The sequence below is a fragment of the Pantherophis guttatus genome, chromosome 3, assembly GCF_059756535.1.
Source record: "Pantherophis guttatus breed Tessera chromosome 3, ASM5975653v1, whole genome shotgun sequence".
NCBI lineage: Eukaryota > Metazoa > Chordata > Lepidosauria > Squamata > Colubridae > Pantherophis > Pantherophis guttatus.
The window spans coordinates 47423931-47444953 of NC_142065.1; the positions used below are offsets into that span (position 1 = coordinate 47423931).

At 39.2% G+C, this 21023-nt stretch overlaps 1 protein-coding gene across 17 annotated transcripts in view; it reads left to right on the forward strand.

Annotated features, from left to right (window-relative positions):
* PLEKHA6 (pleckstrin homology domain containing A6) overlaps positions 1–20073 on the forward strand; it is a 199549-nt gene extending 179476 nt beyond the window's left edge. For 13 of the 17 annotated variants that reach the window (XM_087889469.1, XM_087889468.1, XM_087889475.1 and 10 more), the window contains 8 exons: positions 2020–2159; positions 5066–5215; positions 6725–6854; positions 8042–8139; positions 10033–10218; positions 11007–11171; positions 11855–11988; positions 12475–12824. In XM_087889469.1, coding sequence (XP_087745595.1) covers positions 2020–2159; positions 5066–5215; positions 6725–6854; positions 8042–8139; positions 10033–10218; positions 11007–11171; positions 11855–11988; positions 12475–12793 — 1322 coding nt within the window. In that variant the 3' untranslated portion in view covers positions 12794–12824. Of the gene's footprint in view, positions 1–2019; positions 2160–5065; positions 5216–6724; positions 6855–8041; positions 8140–10032; positions 10219–11006; positions 11172–11854; positions 11989–12474; positions 12825–16064; positions 16186–18234 lie in introns of those variants that run through there. The other 4 variants (XM_087889481.1, XM_087889483.1, XM_087889484.1 and 1 more) reach the window with 2 other exon arrangements.
* The last annotated feature ends 950 nt before the right edge of the window (positions 20074–21023 follow it).

The window sequence follows — 21023 nt, forward strand, 5'->3', positions numbered from 1 at the left end:
CTAATGAATACAAGTTAAGGGTTCTACAGCCCAAGAATCTATGTATTCAAAGCTACGTATGCCTTCAAAAATCCTGTTCTAGCTTTCTTTATCTCTAGAGCTAGGGAGACGTAGCAAAAAAGATATTACGTATGGGAGGGAAGTGCCTCAAAGATGCAAGTAGAGGTACTGGAGCTGGGCAACTATCTAGAGATGGTATTCAGCACGTTCTGACCAGTTCTACAGAACCAGTAGCAGAAATTTGGAGTAGTTCGGAGAACTGGTAAATACCTCTGGCTGGCCCCACCCCCAGGGGTGGATTCTACTTACCTTTACTACCAGTTCGCAAAAGGATCGTGGTTCTTGTGAACCGGTCCGAAGCGGGGGCAACCCACCACTGCCCATCTGTTCTCTGCCTCCCGAGTCCCAGCTGATCGGGAGGAAATGGGGATTTTGCAGTAACCTTCCCCTGGAGTGGGATGGGAATGGAGATTTTACAGTATCCTTCCACTGCCACACCCACTAAGCCACACCCACAGAACCGATAGTAAAAAAATTTGAATCCCACCACTGGAACTATCCATTCTGCCCACAACCCTCTCTATATTAAAGTTAAAGTAATTTCTTCTTATCCATGAGCCTGAAATCAGCGTAGAGTTTACTACCCCCAGAGACTTCAGGGTCTCTGTTCTGACTTGTAGAAAGAGGATAGTGTTTTTTTTTTTACTTATGACTAAATTTTAGGGCCTAAACTTCTGTGAAAGTTAGGCTTTTCACTTGGCATTTTGCCACATGTAAGGTCAGTTACCCAGGTGGTAAGAGGCAGTAGGTGAAGGGATCTTGAATAGCTGAGAGGTTGGAAGTTGTGTGACTTTTTTTCTCTCTCTGCTGCTGCTGCTGCTTTGTGGTACAATCCATTATTACTGTCAGACTGTCCTTGAACACCAAGATTAACACTTGTCCATTAAAAATCCCATCTGTGTCCAAAAGCAGTACAAACATTGGCTGATAGGCTTCTAGGGGGATTGTATGAGCAGTTCTTTCTCTGCCACTCCACCCTATCTGTCAGTTGTTCAAGCTGATTTTGAATTAGGATTTACTACTCTTCCAGTAGAGTGCTAAACCCAGGGGGGAATTGTTCCATGAAGTAGCCATCTGACTCTACAGCCCCCGTCATCCATCCACGTCAGCTGTTATTCAGGCTGATTTATTGGCTGAGAGATCTGGCATGTACAGAGGAAGAGCTTTGTTTGAAATAATTGTAAGAACTGGACTCTCTCATTGCTCAAGCAGAATGGCCCCAGAGGATAATGTCCAAGACCAGAATAGAGAGATATAGCTGTACCAATCTAAGGTGGTCAGTATGTGCCAGCCTGATCCTGCCACCATCGCTTATGCCATACTGATGGAATCATTGATAACACAACAGAATAACAGAGTTGTAAGGCACTTTGGAGGTCTTCTAGTCATATGGATTGGTGAAGTGCCTCAGATTGTGTCTTTGGTAAAAACCACTGCTGTTTGTTGACTGCCTAATAGGGAAAACTATCTTTAACACTGAAACATCCCATCAGGAGGGCTTAAAACCTTTTGGAATATGTGTCAAGGTTGAAATGAAGACAATGTAAGGGGTCAACAAAAGAAAACAGTGGTTACTAGGGCATACAGTATTTTAACCAGGTTTAGGAACTTTAAACCAGTGTTTCCCAATCTCAGCTGTTTTAAGATGTGTAGATGTCAACTCTCAAAACTCCCCAGTCAGAATTCTGGGAGTTGACGTTCACACATCTTAAAGTAGTTGGGCTTAAGAAACACTGTTTTACGTAGTAAGAATATTACACAGTAGAAAGTAATATTATATGCTTTCCTTATTTCCTATGTGTATAGTATATTGAGCCTCATCGCTTTTTTAAAAAGTCCTCTTTTTCCTTTTAATAGAAAATATTCCACTCCATTCACTCCAGTTATCTCCAACTCATCATCATATGTCCCTTTCCTGTAGTTCATTATTGCTTTTCTATCTGTTCCCCTTTCTTGCAGTGGCCCTTGGCCCATCAGGAACTTACAGCTCCAACAGTCCAGCCAGTCCTCTGAGCTCAGCTAGCCTCACAAGCCCCCTGAGCCCTTTCTCTCTTGTGTCTGGATCCCAGAGTTCCCCTACCAAGCAAGGCAGCAATGAGGTGAGCAAATCTCTCATCAATGAGAATGGCTAAAGGTGCTGGAAAATAGACGCAGCCAGAAGATGGTGCCTGATGTTTTTGTTTTAAAGGTTATTATTCCACCAGTAGGTGGAGATCGAAACCTTCTTCTGACATGAAAAGGTTGGACTAATTCCTCCAATGACCACAATTTAAATCTTAAGCATTACATTATTGGCTTACAACTCTTGAATGATTTCAGAGAACCAGGTAGTTAAAAGTTGGGAAATTGGTCCCAAATCCTTGAAAATCTGTACAGTTTGTTAATCTAAAGAACAAATTCCTGGTAGCTGGCAGTCGGTGTACCAGTTTACCGATAAAAACTCTGTATGTATTTGAGTTTATTTTTTATTTATTCATTTGCTTTAAATTTGGTTTTTAACGTTTTCTAGCACCTGAAAGTAAGTAGGCTAGAGGTTGATCATTATAGAAAATAGTCTCTTTCTTTGTTCTATTCAATTGTACTTTTATAAGAAGAAGCCTTTTATCAATTAAAATAATGAGCAGATGTTTTCCTATAAGGCAAGTCTCCCCATCTCTTATTTTTTTATGCTTTTGCAGTTGGCAAAAAACTAATGATGCATCTGAGTTACACCTGACATTAAAAAATTGGTCCTTCTGAATTACACCTCTGTTCAGAGCACAGTCTACGGACTCATCCTTACACCTGCTGAATGAAGCACCTTGGTGCTTTCCCAACAATTTTTGAGGGCCATGTCTTCATGACCTTGCCTTTATCTCACCATCAGTCTGCTCCGAAGCAGTCTTGAGCTATCTTTAACTGTTCCAATTTGGAAGTAATGTTTTCTTTCCTTTTTTCCCCCCTGAAAATCTTAAATACCTTAAAGACAAGCTATGATACAATCAGAGACAGCCGTCTTTGCAGCTCCACTTGGCTGGGTGAATCTGCTGTGGAAAAATCCCTTACCTCTCCAATTGTGGCCATGGCACCTCTTGACCCATTTTGTCTTTGTCTATGACAGGACCAAGCTTTGGCTGGATTTTTTTTTTTTCATTACAAAATGTAAACTATTTGATGTGTATGTGTTTGTGTGCTGGGAAAATAATAAATTAGAATAAAAAAGACTGTGCGAGATACACAAATGCACATATATGGGCATACCAGTGGTGGGTTGCTACCGGTTCTCCCCAGTTCGGGAGAGCCGGTAGTGGAAATCTTGATAGGAGAGTGAACCGGTTCACTCTGAATGTCAGTTGGGCCCTCCCCCCGCGCTCGCGCTATACCTACCTTTATTTCTTTTGTTTTTAGCTCAGCTGTAAGGTGCGGCAGAGTGGATTGCCATGCCTCAGCTGTTTTTTTACTCGATGCACTTGAGCGAAGCGCAAGATCGGCACGCGTGTGAGCGAAGTGAGCAAGCGTGCAGCGATTGCGTGCAAAGTGCGTGCGCAATGCGAACCGGTGGTAAAACTGGTTAGAACCCACCACTGGGGCATACACTCTGGGAAAAAATATTGGAAGAGAGAAGAGACTCTTTCTTGGGCCAAACATAATTCAGGAGTGTTATTGACTTCAGGAGAGGGAAAGCAAAGAAAGACTCGGCGCCATAAATAGAACTGAGAACTGTTTGGGCTGCCTCTGATTTGTATTTTAAATGAGCTATTCTGAACATTCAGGCAGACTTTTGTGGAGGTGTGTTATTTGACATAGATATATCCATCTTCTATTTCTTTGACAGGATTGTCAGTCTCTCAGGAGAATGACAGTCCTATGGAACAAGTTCATAGAAGGTGTCATTTAGAGGTTGTTTGGGAAGCCGATAATCCTACCAGAAGAAGCACCCAATAAATGCTAAGAATTCAAGCCAAATAAGTGGTGCAAATTCTATTATTCTGCTTTAGAAAAGCCACCTAAATATCTTGGCAATAAGTATTTCGGTACTCTAAAAGCCTGGAATGGCTTAGTTGAAATTAGTAGTATAGTAGAGTCTGATACTAATTTTGTACCATCTTAGACAGTAACGAGTTCATGCTTGCCCATCATAAATAAAAACTGAAGTCATTGGATTCAGCCAAAAGATGAGGAGAATCAGATAGCTTACTTCTTCATCAATAAAAAATTATGCAGAAATTGATAGACAAATGTGTTCAAGCTTTAAAATGTGTGGGTTTCAACTCCCAGAATTCCCCTGGTAGCATGCTGACTGGGGGAATTCTAGGAGTTGACGCCCACACATCTTAAAGCTGCTGAGGTCAATTAACACTGTGATAGACCATGTCTTTTCCTTTGTATTAGACTGATAGATACAGCAGAACAAGCCAAAAGATTTTAGTTAAATGTCTAGATTCAGTGGAAGCATCTCGTTGAGCTACTTATCAAAATCAAAATTCCTGTCCTGAAACAGTCATCATCCCTAGTTCCACTCATGTGCTATCCCTATATTTGTGTGGAGCATCACTTTTTATGTTGCCAAAACCTATTGACCTCAATGTTTATGAATCAACAAGAGGTCTTTTAAGTCTACATCAGCCATGTCTTCAGATTCTGTTTTGCATTGTCTGGTGAAGCAGCAGATTGTGCTGACATTATAAAATATTTGTATTTTGAAGAATGTGTCTCAAAAGGGATGCATATTTTGAAATGGCAGATATTTTTTGAAGCAAATGAAAATCAAGTCATCATATTATGTACATTATTTATCAAGTGACGCCTGGCTAACAGTATTCTTTGGATTGGTACTGGGTTGGTCACCAAGGAAAAAGGCTGTTCATTTTGACTCCTGAGTTTTTGATGCTCAGATGCAGGTGCCTATCCTGGTTTAACATCTGTCCTTATATGTATCTGTGTCTCACTAATTCTCTTTTCCTTCACATTCTCACAGTTTCTTTGCTCTTACTCCTAATGCTTCTTGATTTCCTCTTCACTCCAGGAGCCTGGTCCACCTCGACCTCCCCTCCCCAAATCATATGTGCCCTTGGAATCTCCTCCGACTATCCCTCCACTTCCTTCTGAAAGCCGTCTCTGGCAATATCCTAACTCCCCTTCCTGGCAGGAAAGCAGCGAGGCGAAGAGGGGACAGGTATCTGAGATCTAGAGGCATAGTCTATCCTTTGCTACTTTCACCAGGCAGTAGGGCCAGAGAGAGGGCGGGCGAGGGAACCCTATGTCTAACAGTAATATTTCTGGCTCATGACATCTGTTGTGTCTTTAAACTTATAATGGATAAAGGTAGTTCCACTTGAAATACTTTTTTCTACAGGTAGATTAAGTCCAGGTATGAAAATTATTGAGCAAATAGTTGGCCTTTTTGAGAATGCAAACCATTGTTTGATTATGTAATCATGGATGAAGATAGGTAGGGTTTCAAAACAGACATATAAGCTAGAAACACAACATGGGGAGGAGGGAGAAATTAAATCATGTTACCAGAGAATTTGCTGTATTGGGACACCTCCATCCCATATCTGCAGCAGAGAAAAGAGGTTGCATGTTTTTGAAAAAAAATTCAAAGATCTGGAAAACTTACGTAAACAGAAGCAGCAAGCACTATGAAAGCAGTTTGGTCTAGTGGTTAAGGTCCTGCCTAGCCATGAAAGTCAGCTGGGTGATCTTGGGCTAGTCACTCTCTTTCAGACCAGCTCACCTCACAGGGTTATTGTGGTGGAAAAAAATAGGAAGAAAGTGTGTGTGATATGTCTGCCACCTTATTTCTAAAAATAATAAAGACAGGCCATGATAGATAGATAGATGGATGGATGGATGGATGGATGGATGGATGGATGGATGGATGGATGGATGGATGGACAATCTACCTCCATCCCACCAACATCACACAAAAATCTAAGTTGTTGCAGCAAAAATAGGCTGAGGCATTATTATAAGAAGTTTAAATCCTTTGTTACCTCAATTAAGCCCCTGTAAAAGTCATAGAAATGGTATTGAAATGAAGCAGAAGAAAATGGACTTCTCTAAGTATCCAAGACAGTGAATCTTTTCTGCAAAGTATTCCTCTTCTCCAAGTAGTTGCTATTTTTGTTTTCTAATTAAGGGCAATATAATTTCTTCAACTATCCTGTTCTGGTGTGGTTTCTACTTTCCATGTATAGAAGTAGGGAACAAGTGGCAGTTTATCTCATGAGCTTTATTCTCCAATGTATGTTGAGCTAGACATTTCTAATTCCTAGGGGAACCTAATAGGAGTAGAAATCCTTGCCTTTCCTGGATATTTTACCTTCACTTAAACAAAATGCATGCTAATGAAGTAAGCATTTGCCCCATCTTTTCTTCAGCTGACTAGTTTTTGATTGTTTGAATTGTTTTGGAACGGAGAAGAAAAAAACCTAGACAGATGCTTCTGATTCTTCTTTCAATATGTTCATTCTTGTTAATATTTTATTCTTGTTGCCTATTTTTCTTCTTCTCTGTTTTAACTCTATGTTAACCATCTATAATCAGAACTATGAGTTGGGTGGCCATACAAATTCCTTAAACAAAAACAAACAAACCTTCAGGGCAGTAGCAGATGTCTGTAGGCAGTTTTCTTCAGCAAGACCAGACACTTTTCAAAGGAAATATATTTTCCCGACAGTCAAAGTCCAGCTTTGAGCAGAGCAAGAAGGACCATCACCGGGCATCAGCCTCACATTCAACAGTGGAGGCTGGTCTCTTGCAGTCAAGGCAGGACCAAGATGCTGATAAGCAGGTGGCACTCAACAAAGGTACCGATAAACTGCATGTATTAAGAGAATCCATTTGTTTGCTGATTTCATCTTCTTTGCCTGCTCCAAAAGTCTTGGGATAATGGGAATTGTAGTCTGGTGTTTAAAAGAGTATAGATTGGGGATAACTGGTATAAAGTTTGTAACTCTAAATTCAGGAAAGATAGGGTTTAAAAGCTATAATATATAGGAATACGTTACAATAAGTAAAGCCATTTATCTCTGAATTCCTTTGTTCAGAGCAATGTAATTTGTCAGTATACAAAGCAAGTATACAACATCACATACAGACAGAGATCACACACATGCCAACACTAGCATGCTGTATGAGCCTAGTCATTCTTAAACCATGATTTGTATCTTAGCTATCAATCCATCCATTTTGGCTTATTAAGCAATCAATGCTGAAACAAATCCAGATTGCAACAGGCGAACCCATCCATAGACTTTCACAATGGGGAAAAAACTCCTGCTCAGGGGTTATTGTCTTAACAAGCTTGTAGGCCTGCCCAGTGAGTTTGGTCTCATTCAGTAAGGCTCTTCTGAAATGATTTTATCAAGAAAGTAGTTCTTGTTCCTTTCTTATCCAAAATAACTATTTGGATTACCTATCCTAAGTAAGTACCCGTCACAAGGATGGGTGGGTGGGTGGGTGGGTGGATGGATGGACAGATAGATGAATGGATGGACTGATGGATCCTTCCATCCATCTACCCACTCACCCATCCATCCACCTATCCATCCATCCATCTCTATCATCTGTCCCATTTATTTGGTGCTGGGCACCCACCTAAAAAAAATAATGGAGCAGAAATTATAATAACATTCAATGTAATATTCCAGAGTCCAAATAAATCTTCCTATTTTACAATAGATAATGAGCAAACGATAACAGGCAAACCAACCAACAGAGCTTTGCTAACACAAGTGTTAGGGTAGAATGAAGCTGGAGCCTAGGCAAGACGTGTGTGTGTGTGGGAGAATGCTTCCCAAGAGCATCCTAAGATTTTATTCTAATTGTTGGGGTTATCTGTTTTTACTGTTTTGTGAGCCAGCCATAGTTGTGCTTACAATATGAGTGGGTATAAAAGTCATTTAAAATAAATGCTTTCTATTTATGTATTGCCATTGTCAGAATCTTCTCCCTTCTTGTTAATTCCTTTGGGTTTTTTTTATCTCCTGAATAGTTGGTATTGTTCCTCCAAGAACTAAGTCACCTATGGATGATGAGACCTCACCAACATCAGGTGTGGTGAGGAGGAATGCCAATGGGCGGGATTCTCGGGTAAGGGTGAATTCTGCCATCTTTTCAATATTCTATCCATTCTTAATAATATTAATTACTCTGCAGGAAATAGTGCTGAACAATACAATAATTAAAAGCCAACAATGCAATTATACAACAAATCAGAAAACAATGTAATTGAGTGATCAATGAAAAGAAATATCAAATGAAATTTTAAAATATCAGTCCAATAATTAAACAGCCTTCAAACTAAATGCTATAATCAGATTTTTTTAAAAAACCCTCTTAAATAATGTAGCAGCAAAATTGTACTGAAAATTAAAAAGTCTATTTCCTATGGGAATGAAAAGTTCTTTGCTTGGTATCAAAAGGGGAACAGAATCAGCTTCCAGAATTCTTTAAGGTTAAGAAACCCTGAAAGCTTGAGAAGCAAGCTAGGGAGATCAGCAGAAGTATCAGCATCCTAATTGATGTCAGTGCCCTCATCAATTTCATCGGGACCTTAAAACCTATTTTTTTCAGTTAGCCGGGCTATCCTGATTTTATGGTTGGTTTTTAAAATTTGATATTGATTTAAATTGAAATGTTTTAAATTATGGGCCAAACTTTATTTAATTATTTTAAATCTATTTTAACTTTTGTGTACAAATGTTTTATTTTGGCTGTTCACCGCCCTGAGTCCGAAAGGAGAAGGGCGGTATAGAAATCTGAAAAATAAATAAATAAATTATAGATGATAATGTCTATATGATAAGGCTCAAACTTCTCCACTTTGACAGGGAAAGATTATATTCTTCCTATTTTACTGACAGTTCAGTGAGTTGGGAGGAATGTGATGAGAATGGTTAATCCAGGATTGCCAGAAAGAGTGAGTTAAATGTGTGACTAGTTTCATCCTTAGCCACCAGTCTAAAACAGATTTTCTTAGTGGAACACAATTATATTGAGATCTCAGGAAGGTTTCCTATACCAACAGTTTTACCTGAACACTCTCAGAAGTATTTTTGCCCTGTCTTGCAAGGGTCTTCACCACTAACATTCTCACAATCGTCCTCACAACCTATGAAGCAATTAGCACTCCTTCTAGGTGATCAACAGGAGATGCAAAACCAATCCTCCAGCCAGCACCTGCCCTGTGTTCTTATAAATGTATCACTGCATTTATTTTCATAGAAAATTAATGAGCCCATCTAAAAATCAGGATGAAATGTTATGACACCATAACTTAAACTCAGTGCAGGAAACACCCAGTTTTGAAATGCACAGTGAAAGGGCATCAAGGCATTTCTGGGAGGTGGGAGAACTGAGGACCCCGGGAGGGATGAGGTGGGGGTTCCAGCCAATGAGAAATTGCTATCCTGATAGTGAGATGTTAGCAACAAATCTACTTTGTGGAATTTCCTCCTGGATTGACAAAAATGGGAAACTCAGCATTTGTCTTTTCTTCTAATGTTTGCATTGTAAGTTAAATTAGTACTGTATTTTTCCCCAAAAAACCACAGTTGTCATTAACTCATAAATATTGTATTGTATTATTAGATTTATATCCCATCTTTATTCTGTACATCATATCATATCTTATTATGTCAAAATCATTTGATATAACCATACCATGCAGAAAAAAATTACTATAGTGTTCTAGTTTCAACATTTTGCAAACTTCTTACTGCATTTGCTATCATGCTCAAGCACACTTTGCCAAACTCCTCCTTCCATAAACTGTTGTATTAACAGCTAGTCATCTTTTGATTCAAAAGCTGGGCTGCTATTCTACTGAGTTATTTCCCATCTTCTAACACAAATGTTAACAACATAAAGATGTTGTTATCAGGATATTTTCTGTCCTGAATCTGCCCTCAGAAAAAAAATAAACCAAGATTTTGATAAAACAAAAAGCCTGTGTAACCACCAGGGTCCTGTGTTCTCCCTTAGGACAGGCCAAAGAGTGCTGTGTTTTCCAATGAGATGAAAGCAAAGATGAGTGTTGAGGAACAAATTGATCGCATGAAACGCCATCAAAGCAGTTCTATGAAGGAAAAGAGACGGAGCTTGCAACTTCCAGCCAATCAGCAGCAGACAGATAGCCCTCTCTCAAAAGCACCTGCCTCTTATAAAGTGGTAATTAATTTATTTTATTAGTGAAAACTAATCTTCATCTTATAAACCACTCAGATATACTTCAGTAGTAGTATTTTCTTGAGAAAAAAATGATCAAGCAGTGTTTCATACAGATGTTTTGCAGGTACTGAAGTTAAGAACTGGGCTGAATGATAGACAGTCAAATACACTTAAATTCTGTAACAATTATTAGGAGGCAGTAATTTAGACTTATTACTACAAGTGGAGTTTGCAATGATAAACCTATATAGTAGTTGTGCAGACCAAATCAGAGTTTGAAATCCACATGACTGAAAATCTGCTTCATTCCACCCTTTCCCCATTAAATATTTCTTTGCACAGTAAATTATGCTGTCCTAAAATTTACTTTCTGACATCTGTTGCTCTTTCTGTGAAGACATTTCTTAATTCTCTAGTATAGAAGAATAGTCATGGGAGATTCAGCCAGTGCAGCTCCAAGTTGATCAAGACTACCAAGTGATCTGCCAAGCTAGAAATAATATTGACAATCAATGAAGGCAAATATACATGTTCCAAGATAATGTTGCAGGATCCAATCTGGATTGGTCACTGGGACTAGAGATTTAGTCTTCCGGGCTTTCAGACTCGTGCTGGAGCCCACCCTCAATGAACTTTTGTCTCATATATTCTGGTGAGAGAGAAATTCCCTAAGGAAGGACTCCAACACAAGTCCAAAAGTTCAGAAGACTAAACCTCTGGCTCCAGTGATCAACCCAGATTGGATCCTGCAATATTGACAATATCTTAAGTGGTCTATTTTGCTCTAGGTTCGCAGGCATCGCAGTATCCATGAAGTGGATATATCTGATCTGGAGGCAGCATTGCGCTCTGAAGATTCTGGCAAGATGTATGAAAGCCCCCGAGATGAGATTGCTCGCCTGCGCAAAATGGAGCTGGAGCCAGAACATTATGATGTGGACATCAGCAAGGAGGTGAAATACATTATTGATTTGAATCTCAGCACATCAAAAGTGCAAACTGCCTCTTTCCCAATAATGTATACTGAGATCTAGTTGCCTTCTGTGAAACTCAAAACTCTGTGTGGTTGGAGCAACATGAGCTGAGAGTTTCACTTGTCTGTTAAGGATAGGACCAATGAAAAGTCATACAGGTGCGGGAGAGGAACTAAGAATCCTAAACTTTGTATTTATGAAAAGCTTGGAATGTTTGATTTTAATATAGCCCTAAGAGTTTCAGAGCACAGATGCTTTGAGCATGATCTGAAATATATATTCTGGAATGTATAAAATAGTTATTAGGATTGGATAGTAGAAAAAGGGTAGACTAGACTAGACTGTAGCAGGGTTGAAATTCAGCCAATTCTATCCGGCTCGGGCGAACTGGTAGCTGCGGCTGCGGGAGGCTCCGCCCACCCACGTGGACATCATGACATCACTTTTTTTGATGCAAAGAAGGCTTTGTACATGCGCAGAAGGCTTTATGCATGCATGGACGACAGCAAGTGCACATTTGCGAACCGGTAGGGAAGGTAAGTGAATTTCACCCCTGGATGGTAGGTAGGATAGGGTAGGGTAGGGTAGAATATATTACTAAGTGAAACATTTAACAAGGCATTCATAATCATTGCCACTTATTGGCTGTTTTTGTTATTCAGCTTTCCACTCCAGATAAAGTCCTCATTCCAGAAAGGTATATTGAGCTGGAACCTGATACTCCACTGAGCCCTGAGGAGATGAAGGAGAAACAAAAGAAAGTGGAAAGGATAAAGACACTGATTGCTAAATCCAGGTACAGTGCTATTTCACACATTTTGACTTTCCCGTGTAAAATATTTTGGAATATTTTATCCTTGATTTGGAGGCTATACATTTGGCCTTGCTGCTTATTAACAGCACTTTCCAGTAGCCTCTTAATATTCAGAAGTTACTAATGTTATATAGGTTTCATTCTGTGTTCTTCTGTGCCTTGTCTGTACATCTGGACTTGCTGGATATGCCTCATAGCAATTCCAATCTATAGTAGATAGGAAAAATAACTTATCTAAATATTTACGCCCCCCAAATTCACTCACTAGAAAATGAAGAAGAATATTAATTTTGTAAAGGAAGAGTGATTGTGTTTACATAACTAAAAATGGCCATTTGTGTTTTATAGAAATATATTAAAAATTATATTAAATAAATAGGATGTTTTACATCTGTTTCCATCTTATTTTATTGACCTTGTAGCTTTGAGTGTTGGGCGTTGAAATAACTTGTGTGTTCTCTCTTGCAGCATGCAGAACGTCATCCCCCTCAGCGAGGGAGAGATGGACTTGGCCCAGGACCCAGAGACTCAGTTACAGGAGCAGGAAAAGCGAATTGAGATCTCCTGTGCTTTAGCTACAGAAGCCTCCCGACGAGGCCGCATGCTGTCTGGTAAGATGAAATGCTCTGCAGCATTATCAGAAGATCAGGCAACGGGGTATCACAGTCCCAATAAGAGCAAAGCTTTTGCTTCCACTGATGAACTTGGCCAGATAGTGTTGCTTCAGCATTTAAGTGATTGTAGTGATATTGGACATTATAACAAAATAAATGAACTAGAGATCTAGCCTCCAAAATAAATTGAATTTGACAGCCCAAGTGGTGGAAATTAATCAAATACTTTAAATGGTTTGTTTAAATTCATTAAAATTATTTATAAAGGTTAGAAAATTGTCATAAGAAGCCAACTGTGCTGTTGTACTATTTTAAGTTTCTTTTGAAGTCAATGAGTCATTTGGCATTTTTCTGTCACTGATACTAATTTCCAGAAAATGTAAACCAATGAATTAATCTGATTTGTTAAATGGCACATACAGTATCAAGCCTTTGACTGAATGGCAATGTCTCAGGGGTTCCACTTACTTTTACTACCGGTTTGCAATGGGAGCGCATGCGCAGAAGCTTCTGTGCATTAACAGATCAGCAGTGATGACGTAGGGGCGGGTGGCGGAGGCTCCCACCACCATTACTATCAGTTTGCAAGAACCAGACCGAACCGGGAGCAACCCACCACTGCAATGTCTTCTCCTCTAATTTGTAACTCCAAGAAAAGCAACTCCAACTTCTTATACCTTCTTACTATAGGTCAGCAGCAGACAACTTAGAGACCTGAACATTTTAAGGCACTTTTTTTAAAATATAAATTTTATTAATTTTCTATTAATTACATTTTTATTCAATTAATTACATTTCTTAGTGCTTAATAAATATCATGTAGTTGGGTATTTAATTTGCTTAGCATTACAAATTTTATTCTTAACCTCCACCCTTTTTTCCCCCAACCACTGGCACTTTTTAAAGGTTAAAAGAATCACTGAAGGCATTGAATATGGAATATTGTGTTGTTTTATTTTATTTACAGTGGGAGTAAGGATTTTTTTCAAAAAGTAGAATCTGTGTGTTAAGCCATCCACAGGTAAATTTTAAAAATGCCACCAAATGTTGTCAATATGAGGCATAGTGAGTTGTACAAATGAGAGTTACATGCAGCCTATTGACCGCACACTCCTCTGCCTTAAGGTATCTGTAAGTAACAGGTTTTTTTGTGAATTGAATACACTACATTGCTGCCAATTTTTCAGGCTGCTCTATCTCATATCTTGTCAGTATCTAGACTGCAGAAATGAGGGTGCTGGATGAGTTTGTTCCCCAGTCATTCCTCCTCCTTTATTCTTCCGTTTACTGAGGAGCTGCAGGCAATGAAGGTGGTAAACGGGATGCCAAGAGCAATGGGGTGAGAGTGGGGCGGATAAATGAAACCAGTCATTGTGCCCAGTTTGGTAGTACATCATGGTAATAAGAGTGGAGAAACATGCTCCCATCTCATGTTACCTTTATTTATTTATTTATTCATTTATTTATTTATTTGCATAACATTGTTTATTGCATTAACATCTGGCAGCTCTGTTCAGAGTTACTTTTAGGGGAAGAGAGGGTAAAGATCTTTCTGAATATTCTATGATAAAATAAATAAAAATCATCTACATGTACGTACACGAGACCAATCAAGTTGGCCACGCCCACCTAGTCACATGACCATCCCAGCTGGTCATTAGGGCAGAGAACCAGTTGTTAAATTATTTGAATCCCACCACTCTTCCCACCCCACATGAAATGAGGGGTGTAGGAGTTATGAACATGCCTTCTCAATGACTGCCTCCACACTTTGGACCACCTTACCTCCTGAGATAAGCAATGCTTCATGAAGGCATCAAAGACCTTACTCTTCTGCAGAAAATTTGGCACTAATATTAAATGGGCATTCTTATACTAGTTGGTTTAAGTGTCTATTTTGCTTTATTCGGAGCCATGCTGAATCCTCCGGGAAAATTGAATATAAATTTTAAAAAGCCATGCTCATTATATAGGACAAAGACACACAGTTTTCTTGCCCTGGTGTGAGGACACTCACTAACCATTTCCAAAAAACATGCACGAGTATGTTAAAGATCTATGAATAGCAGTGCAGCACAGGGCCATTACAGGTTTGTAGCAAGGTACAATGTGATGGCAACAAGATTTAGGGCAGCATTTAGGGCAGCATGATGGCTCAGAGGGGAAGAGAGCACAGCAAAGAAGATATGGCGACAGGCAATTCTTCACTTCTTCCAAAGAAGGCATTTTTCAAACTCCTCAAAGAACCAACTTTTATGGTACTCTGCCTCAATTTTATTCCTATACCAGAAGGACCAGCCATCTCTGAAGGTAGCATTTATTTGAAGAGGCTAGAGCTATCCAACTTAACCTGAGTGCAAGTATTATAAATTGAAAGGTTGAGGAAGGTCAATAGCAGTTACCCGTATCAGTCTTGAATATATGTATGTTTGAAATATGTCCAGTACTGTGGTATCCATCTTGGCAAAAGGCATTTAGGACAGTTAACTACTCAAATATGCTTGTTCTGCATTATTGCATTAAAACATTACCTTCTACAGTTCATTGGAAAGGTATTTCTTCTTGAAATATTTCTCACTACTGCTGTACATCGCTGCTGAAGAAGCTATTGTACAATAACTATAGTTGCCTTATAATCAGACTTGTGCCAAAACATGAAATTCTTCTTATTCAAATTGTCCTTTGTCCTAAATTGCTACACATTTGGGGGTGACTCCAAAAATCTGTTACTTTCCATGAATATTAATACTTAATATGTAGTTTACTAAATTGGCATTGACAGAAATTAATTTAGTCTTCATCATATGGCTGGATATGATTTATAGCAGCCCTCTGCAACTGGGAAATGGTTGGGATTCTGAACACTGTTGTCTCAACACAGAACATATTTGGAGGGAACCAAGCTAGAAAAGGCTGGCCTTGTGGCCTGTATTTATACAGAGCAATTATTGTAAGTTAGATTTCGGTTTATTCTGTGGGTAGAAATGTGGATGCCCTAGAATCTCACTTAGAATTTTAGGAGAGAACTTGAAGCCTCAGAGTGAATGGGACCACATCATTCATGTGGGATTTGGGGGATTATTTGTATTTTTATAAATTAGTTTTCTAAAATTTCTCACCACAAAATGACAAGAAATGGAGCCTTCTATTTTAGCAATTATGGTCAAAGGGCTATCCACCTGGAATTTGGGACTGCCCACAGCCCAGCTTGACTCCATAGTTTAACCTGAGCAATACTCATGGGATCTATTTGTAGGTAATGTAGTACAGCCATTTTCTACTGCTGTGTGATTTTGTGTTTCCTTTTTTTTTTCTTTTAATCCATGTTTGCTCAATGGATTGTGTTTCTTTGTCTTAGTTTTCTCCTCCCTTCACCCACCCCCTCACCCCTCTGTCTGAAGCACCGTATATTATTCAGGCTCTATTTCCATTTCTTGTTTTCAGCTCAATGTGCTACCCCGAGCCCTCCCACTTCCCCAGCTTCCCTGACTCCACCGACCAAGTCCCTCTCGTCTGACTCATCCCAGGGCACCGACAGTCATTTTATGCGTGCCTGAACCTTAAAGTAAGCACTTTTTGTATTATACTTCCATCTCGTTTCATGTGTACCTGTGAAGAAAAGAAGTGGTAGGCTTCTTTTTCAACAGAGTTTCATCTTTTCACCAAACCCACCCATCCACCAAATATCCATTAAGCTAACCCTTTCTTCTTTGCCACATAAGCCCAGTCTCCTTCTATGGAATGCTTGCAAAAACTTATCAATGAATTGAGCTGCCACATCCTTTTCTGGATTTACGAGGACAAAGTAGCCTAATTTCATCATTTGTTTCACTTACATCAATTTAGAGCAACGTTACAGCAAGTCTTCTAAACTGAACATAGTGCTATAACTTAGAGGATATTAGCTGTTGCCAAGAAGCCCTGGTTACATCTCATTTCAGTCATAAGCTCTCTAGGCCATTGGTATTTTTCTTTGATTTTCTTAAAACCAAAGGTTAGTTTGGAGATAATGAATTTAAACAGAATAGTCAGAGATTCAGATTTACCTGGAAAAAAAAAAAGGAAGGTGGGATTGCAAGAAGCAACAGGAAGTTAACTAGGTGTCTCTTATTATATATTTGGTTCTGGATCCAACATTTGGGAAAAATGATAATCAAAAGCATTCTTAGTCTTTGAGCCATGGTGACGCAGTGGTTAGAGTGCAGTACTGCAGGCTACTTCTGCTGACTGCCAGCTGACTGCAATTTGGAAGTTCAAATCTCACCAGGTTCAAGGCTCAAGCTTTCCGTCCTTCCGACGTGGGTAAAATGAGGACCCAGATTGTTGGGGCAATATGCTGACTCTGTAAACTGCTTAGAGAGGACTGTGAAGCAGTATATAAGTCTAAGTGCTATTGCTATTGCTAGTCAAAACTGGTATTTGCCATCTTGCTATGATTATTCTATTACTTTCAAGATGTGCATGTGTATATCAGCACACAAATGCCAAACTGCCATATTTTGGACAATATAGCTACAAAAAACAACAACACTGTTTTTGTTAGTTAATCTACTCTATTCCTGACAGTTATTACTGTTTTTAAATAATTGAAAGAAATAATTGAAAGACGGAGTTAATGATTTCCTTTTTATGCCCCAAGTCCATAATTTAAGCTGTGACTTTATGCACATATAGCTATCCTGGCAGCCATAAAAGGGATATATCAAGTAAGAGTTCACAGGATAGCTCTGTCAGTCCAGCTGTCTTCTATAATTGGTAATGTGGAAGGTAGTCCAAATATTATTTGAGCACTGGGTTTCTATGTTTTTAAAGACCCTGGGGATTGAATTAGGGAGACAATGCTGGAATGTTGTGGCATCCAAAACAGGCTTTGGCCCATACAACTCCAGTTCCATTGAAGAGATAACAGGAATTTAATTTCCAGTCCTTTTCCCAAGGGCCAGTAAACATTTCCATTGTGCTCAGAACAGTAAGAATAGAATACTGCTCTTAATACAGCTTTAATACACTTTAAACAGAGAGATAACCAATGGAGATGAGTAAACTGAGATAGATTGTGGAAGGTAGGTTTCTGCCCTGACATTTTCTACCATTTTTATTTTTAAAGGCTCAAGGAAAGTAAGAGTACTCTCAGCAACCACCAAAAGGAATTCATTGGAAAATAATGCAGTCCCCATTCTTCTCTCCACCAGTTTTTCCAAGGGAAGGACAAATGCTTGTTTGCCTTTATTCACAGAGCTGGTCACAAGCTTTGTTCGGGCCTCTGGGCCATTAAAAGTATTATTCTCCCCTCTCCACTTAAATGCTAGACTTCTGTCTTCTGGTTAATGATGGCTGATTTGGGAGTGAGATTGGCAGTGGAAGAGATATAACCAGCAGTGGTGGCAGCACTTCCATCAAATGCTTATTCCTTCTGTGCCATGCTATGGATGCATTGTGGCCCCATGTTCGAGCTACAAATCTGGACTGACAAAGCTGAATGAACATTCAACATGTCAGCAAATTCCTTACCTATGCGTCTTAGTTATATTTATACTGCTGCCTGCAAGCTTCATCTTCAGTGATTATCACTAATTTTTTTTTATCTGTTCTCTTCCCCCTCTGGTCTCCCCAGCACAAGCCCTGGCTGCTGTGAATGCTGTGAAGTTCCATGGAGCCACATTTTAACACATGAATTTGCCCTCTCAACTCTACTGCTTAATAATGTATACAACCATTCCTGTGATTTGCCAACTATCTCCTGCGGTTGAGCTGCAGAAGCATTCAGGAAGGAAAGCTGCCTCTGAAGAGAACAAGTGTGCTTTTGTCTTTGCTCTGGTTCTCCTCCCACTGCTGCCAAAGCCTGTACCAAAACCTCTCAGATGCCTGGTCTATAAAAGCAATTAAAGAAGCAGCATCCAGGAGAAGTTCCATTCTGCAAGATGGCTTCTTCGTCCCTGCAGGAGGTCTCAAGACGAAGGACCGGTGGCTAAAGATCAGCAGAAGCATCAAATAATTTGAACGGAAAAAGGAAAGCTGGTGATAGCAGGGGGATGTACAATTTCCTATCCTTAGGTAGCCATTTCCTAAATTGCTAACCTTCATCACTTATTTTTATTTTACTTTTTTTCTTAGTTTGAGGGAAGAGAAATATATAAGGAATAGATTGTCATGGCAGCCAGAGACTTTATAACCACTTTATTGAATTGAACGACATATTTTTCTTCCTCACATTTTGTTCCCATCTGCCAATCTGATTGGCTCTAGAAACTTTAATCTATGGAACTAAGCAACCCATGCATGGTCATGTTGCTTACACTTATATCTACCTGCTCACAAGAAGAGAAAGGAGGGAGCATCACTGAACTTTGTGGATACGGCAGATGAAGAAAACAGAAGGTTGTCGGTGTGGAGGGGAAAAAAACAGAAACAGCTTTGGAATCTGCTAATTTTGGGGAGTCTTGTGATAGCTGTGATATGCTGAAGAGTCCCCTCCCCCTCACTTTTCCTAAGTTTACGAGGAAGATGGAATAGGAAGTATGTGCAATGTGCGTGGACATGTAATAGAAGTGTGGATGGAAGATACAAAGGGGAAGGATGGCTACAAAAGAGTTCAGTTTGATCGGATAAACCACTTTGTGTGTTTTAAGTTTACTGTACTCAGAACTGGGACTGGTAGGTGACATATTTATTCTCATACCAGAACCAATTCAAAATAGTGCCACTCAACTCTTGGTTCTCCAGGATATAGGTTGGAGCCAGAAAGAAAACTGTATGCTGTGAAGATCTCAGCATAAAGAAACTAATGAAATAGTAAGTCTGCAAGAGAAATGGAAATGTGTCTGAACTTGACTAAAGCAAGCTATGAGTTGATTCCATAGTATGTGTAAATCAATTCTCTCCTATTTATCATTGGGAGAAGAAAGCGAGGCTTCTTCAATTTCTGCCATTTGTAGCATTTCTCTCAACTTTAGAATAATAGAGCAACATTTGCTTTGAAGTAGAATTCTCTCACTTTCTCACACAGAGTGCTTTTCATCCATCTCTGTCCAAGCTAGAGCTACAATAACAATGGCTGATGATCTTTCAGAGGAGCTAAGCTCCTACATCAAAAGTGCAAGTCCTTTGCTGTATTTGCTTCTATCAGCATCTGAAAAGTGGCTGCTTCCCCAAATGAGTCCTCATTTTTTTCCCTAATCAAATTGTGAAAATAACTCAGAAGGACAGAACAGAGGAGAGTTATTGTACAAAAACAGGACTTGGGAAATTTACTCTTGTCAAGTACAGAAATGTACCAAGATGTCCTAACTTATATTATGCTAGATCAGAGATCTAACTTGGACCTTTTCCACACCGCAGTTGTACGCTAAAAGGTTTATACATGGTGAATCCTGAACTGAATACCATTTAAAGCTAAGATGACCTTACCTCTTCAGAAATAATCAGACTCTGCATTAAACCTTGCAACACCTCATAATCAGAATTCCATACCATTGAACTTGGGCACAGACAGGACTTTTCACCCAACGTAGTGTTTTTGAAAACAATCTGTCTTATTAATAGATGGATCAAAATATAATTGGATGATCGTGTGGCCCATACATTTATTTCAAAGGCTACCAAAATTGACCATACCCAATATAAAGCCAACTAGAATCGATTTTATGGAAGCGAATAAAATTGTTCTAGTTATAGATCAGAATACAAAAAAAAGACAGCTAGCTTTTTTATAATCCTGACGTAGATTTTCAGTGAATTCACTGCCATGTTTTCAAAAATGCTGCATTTCTTCCCCCACCCCTAATGTTTTGCTTCTTTACAAGTACAGTTAGTCGTCAATGTACAACCATGGTTGAGCCCAAAATTTGTGTTGCTAAGTGAGACATTGTTAAGTAAGTTTTGCCCCATTTTACAACCTTTCTTGCCACAGTTATTACAATTCTTAAAGTTAGCAATATGGTTGTTAAGTGAATCTGGTTTCCCCATTGACTATGCTTGTCAGACGTTTATAAAAGAGGATCACATGACTCTGGGACACTGCATCCTTCATAAATATGAGTCAGTTACCAAGTGTCTGAATTTGGATCACATGACCATGGGGATACTGCAATGGCCAAAAGTGTGAAAAATGGTCATAAGTCACTTTTTTCAGTGACATTGTAACTTTGAACTATCACTAAATGAATTGTTGTAAGTCGAGGATTACCTGTACTCAAAGGAGAATATACTAGTGAACAGGTGGCACCTCAGACTACAGTATGATTTGAGTCCTAGTTGACAATTTAGCACTGTTGAAATTATCATATATTTTGTCATATAAACATGTCCATAAATATATTGATCAGTTTTATCCAAAGATTTATCAAAACTGGGTATCCTATTTCTGTATTATTGGAAGAAATAACACTGCTTCAGTGTCTAATA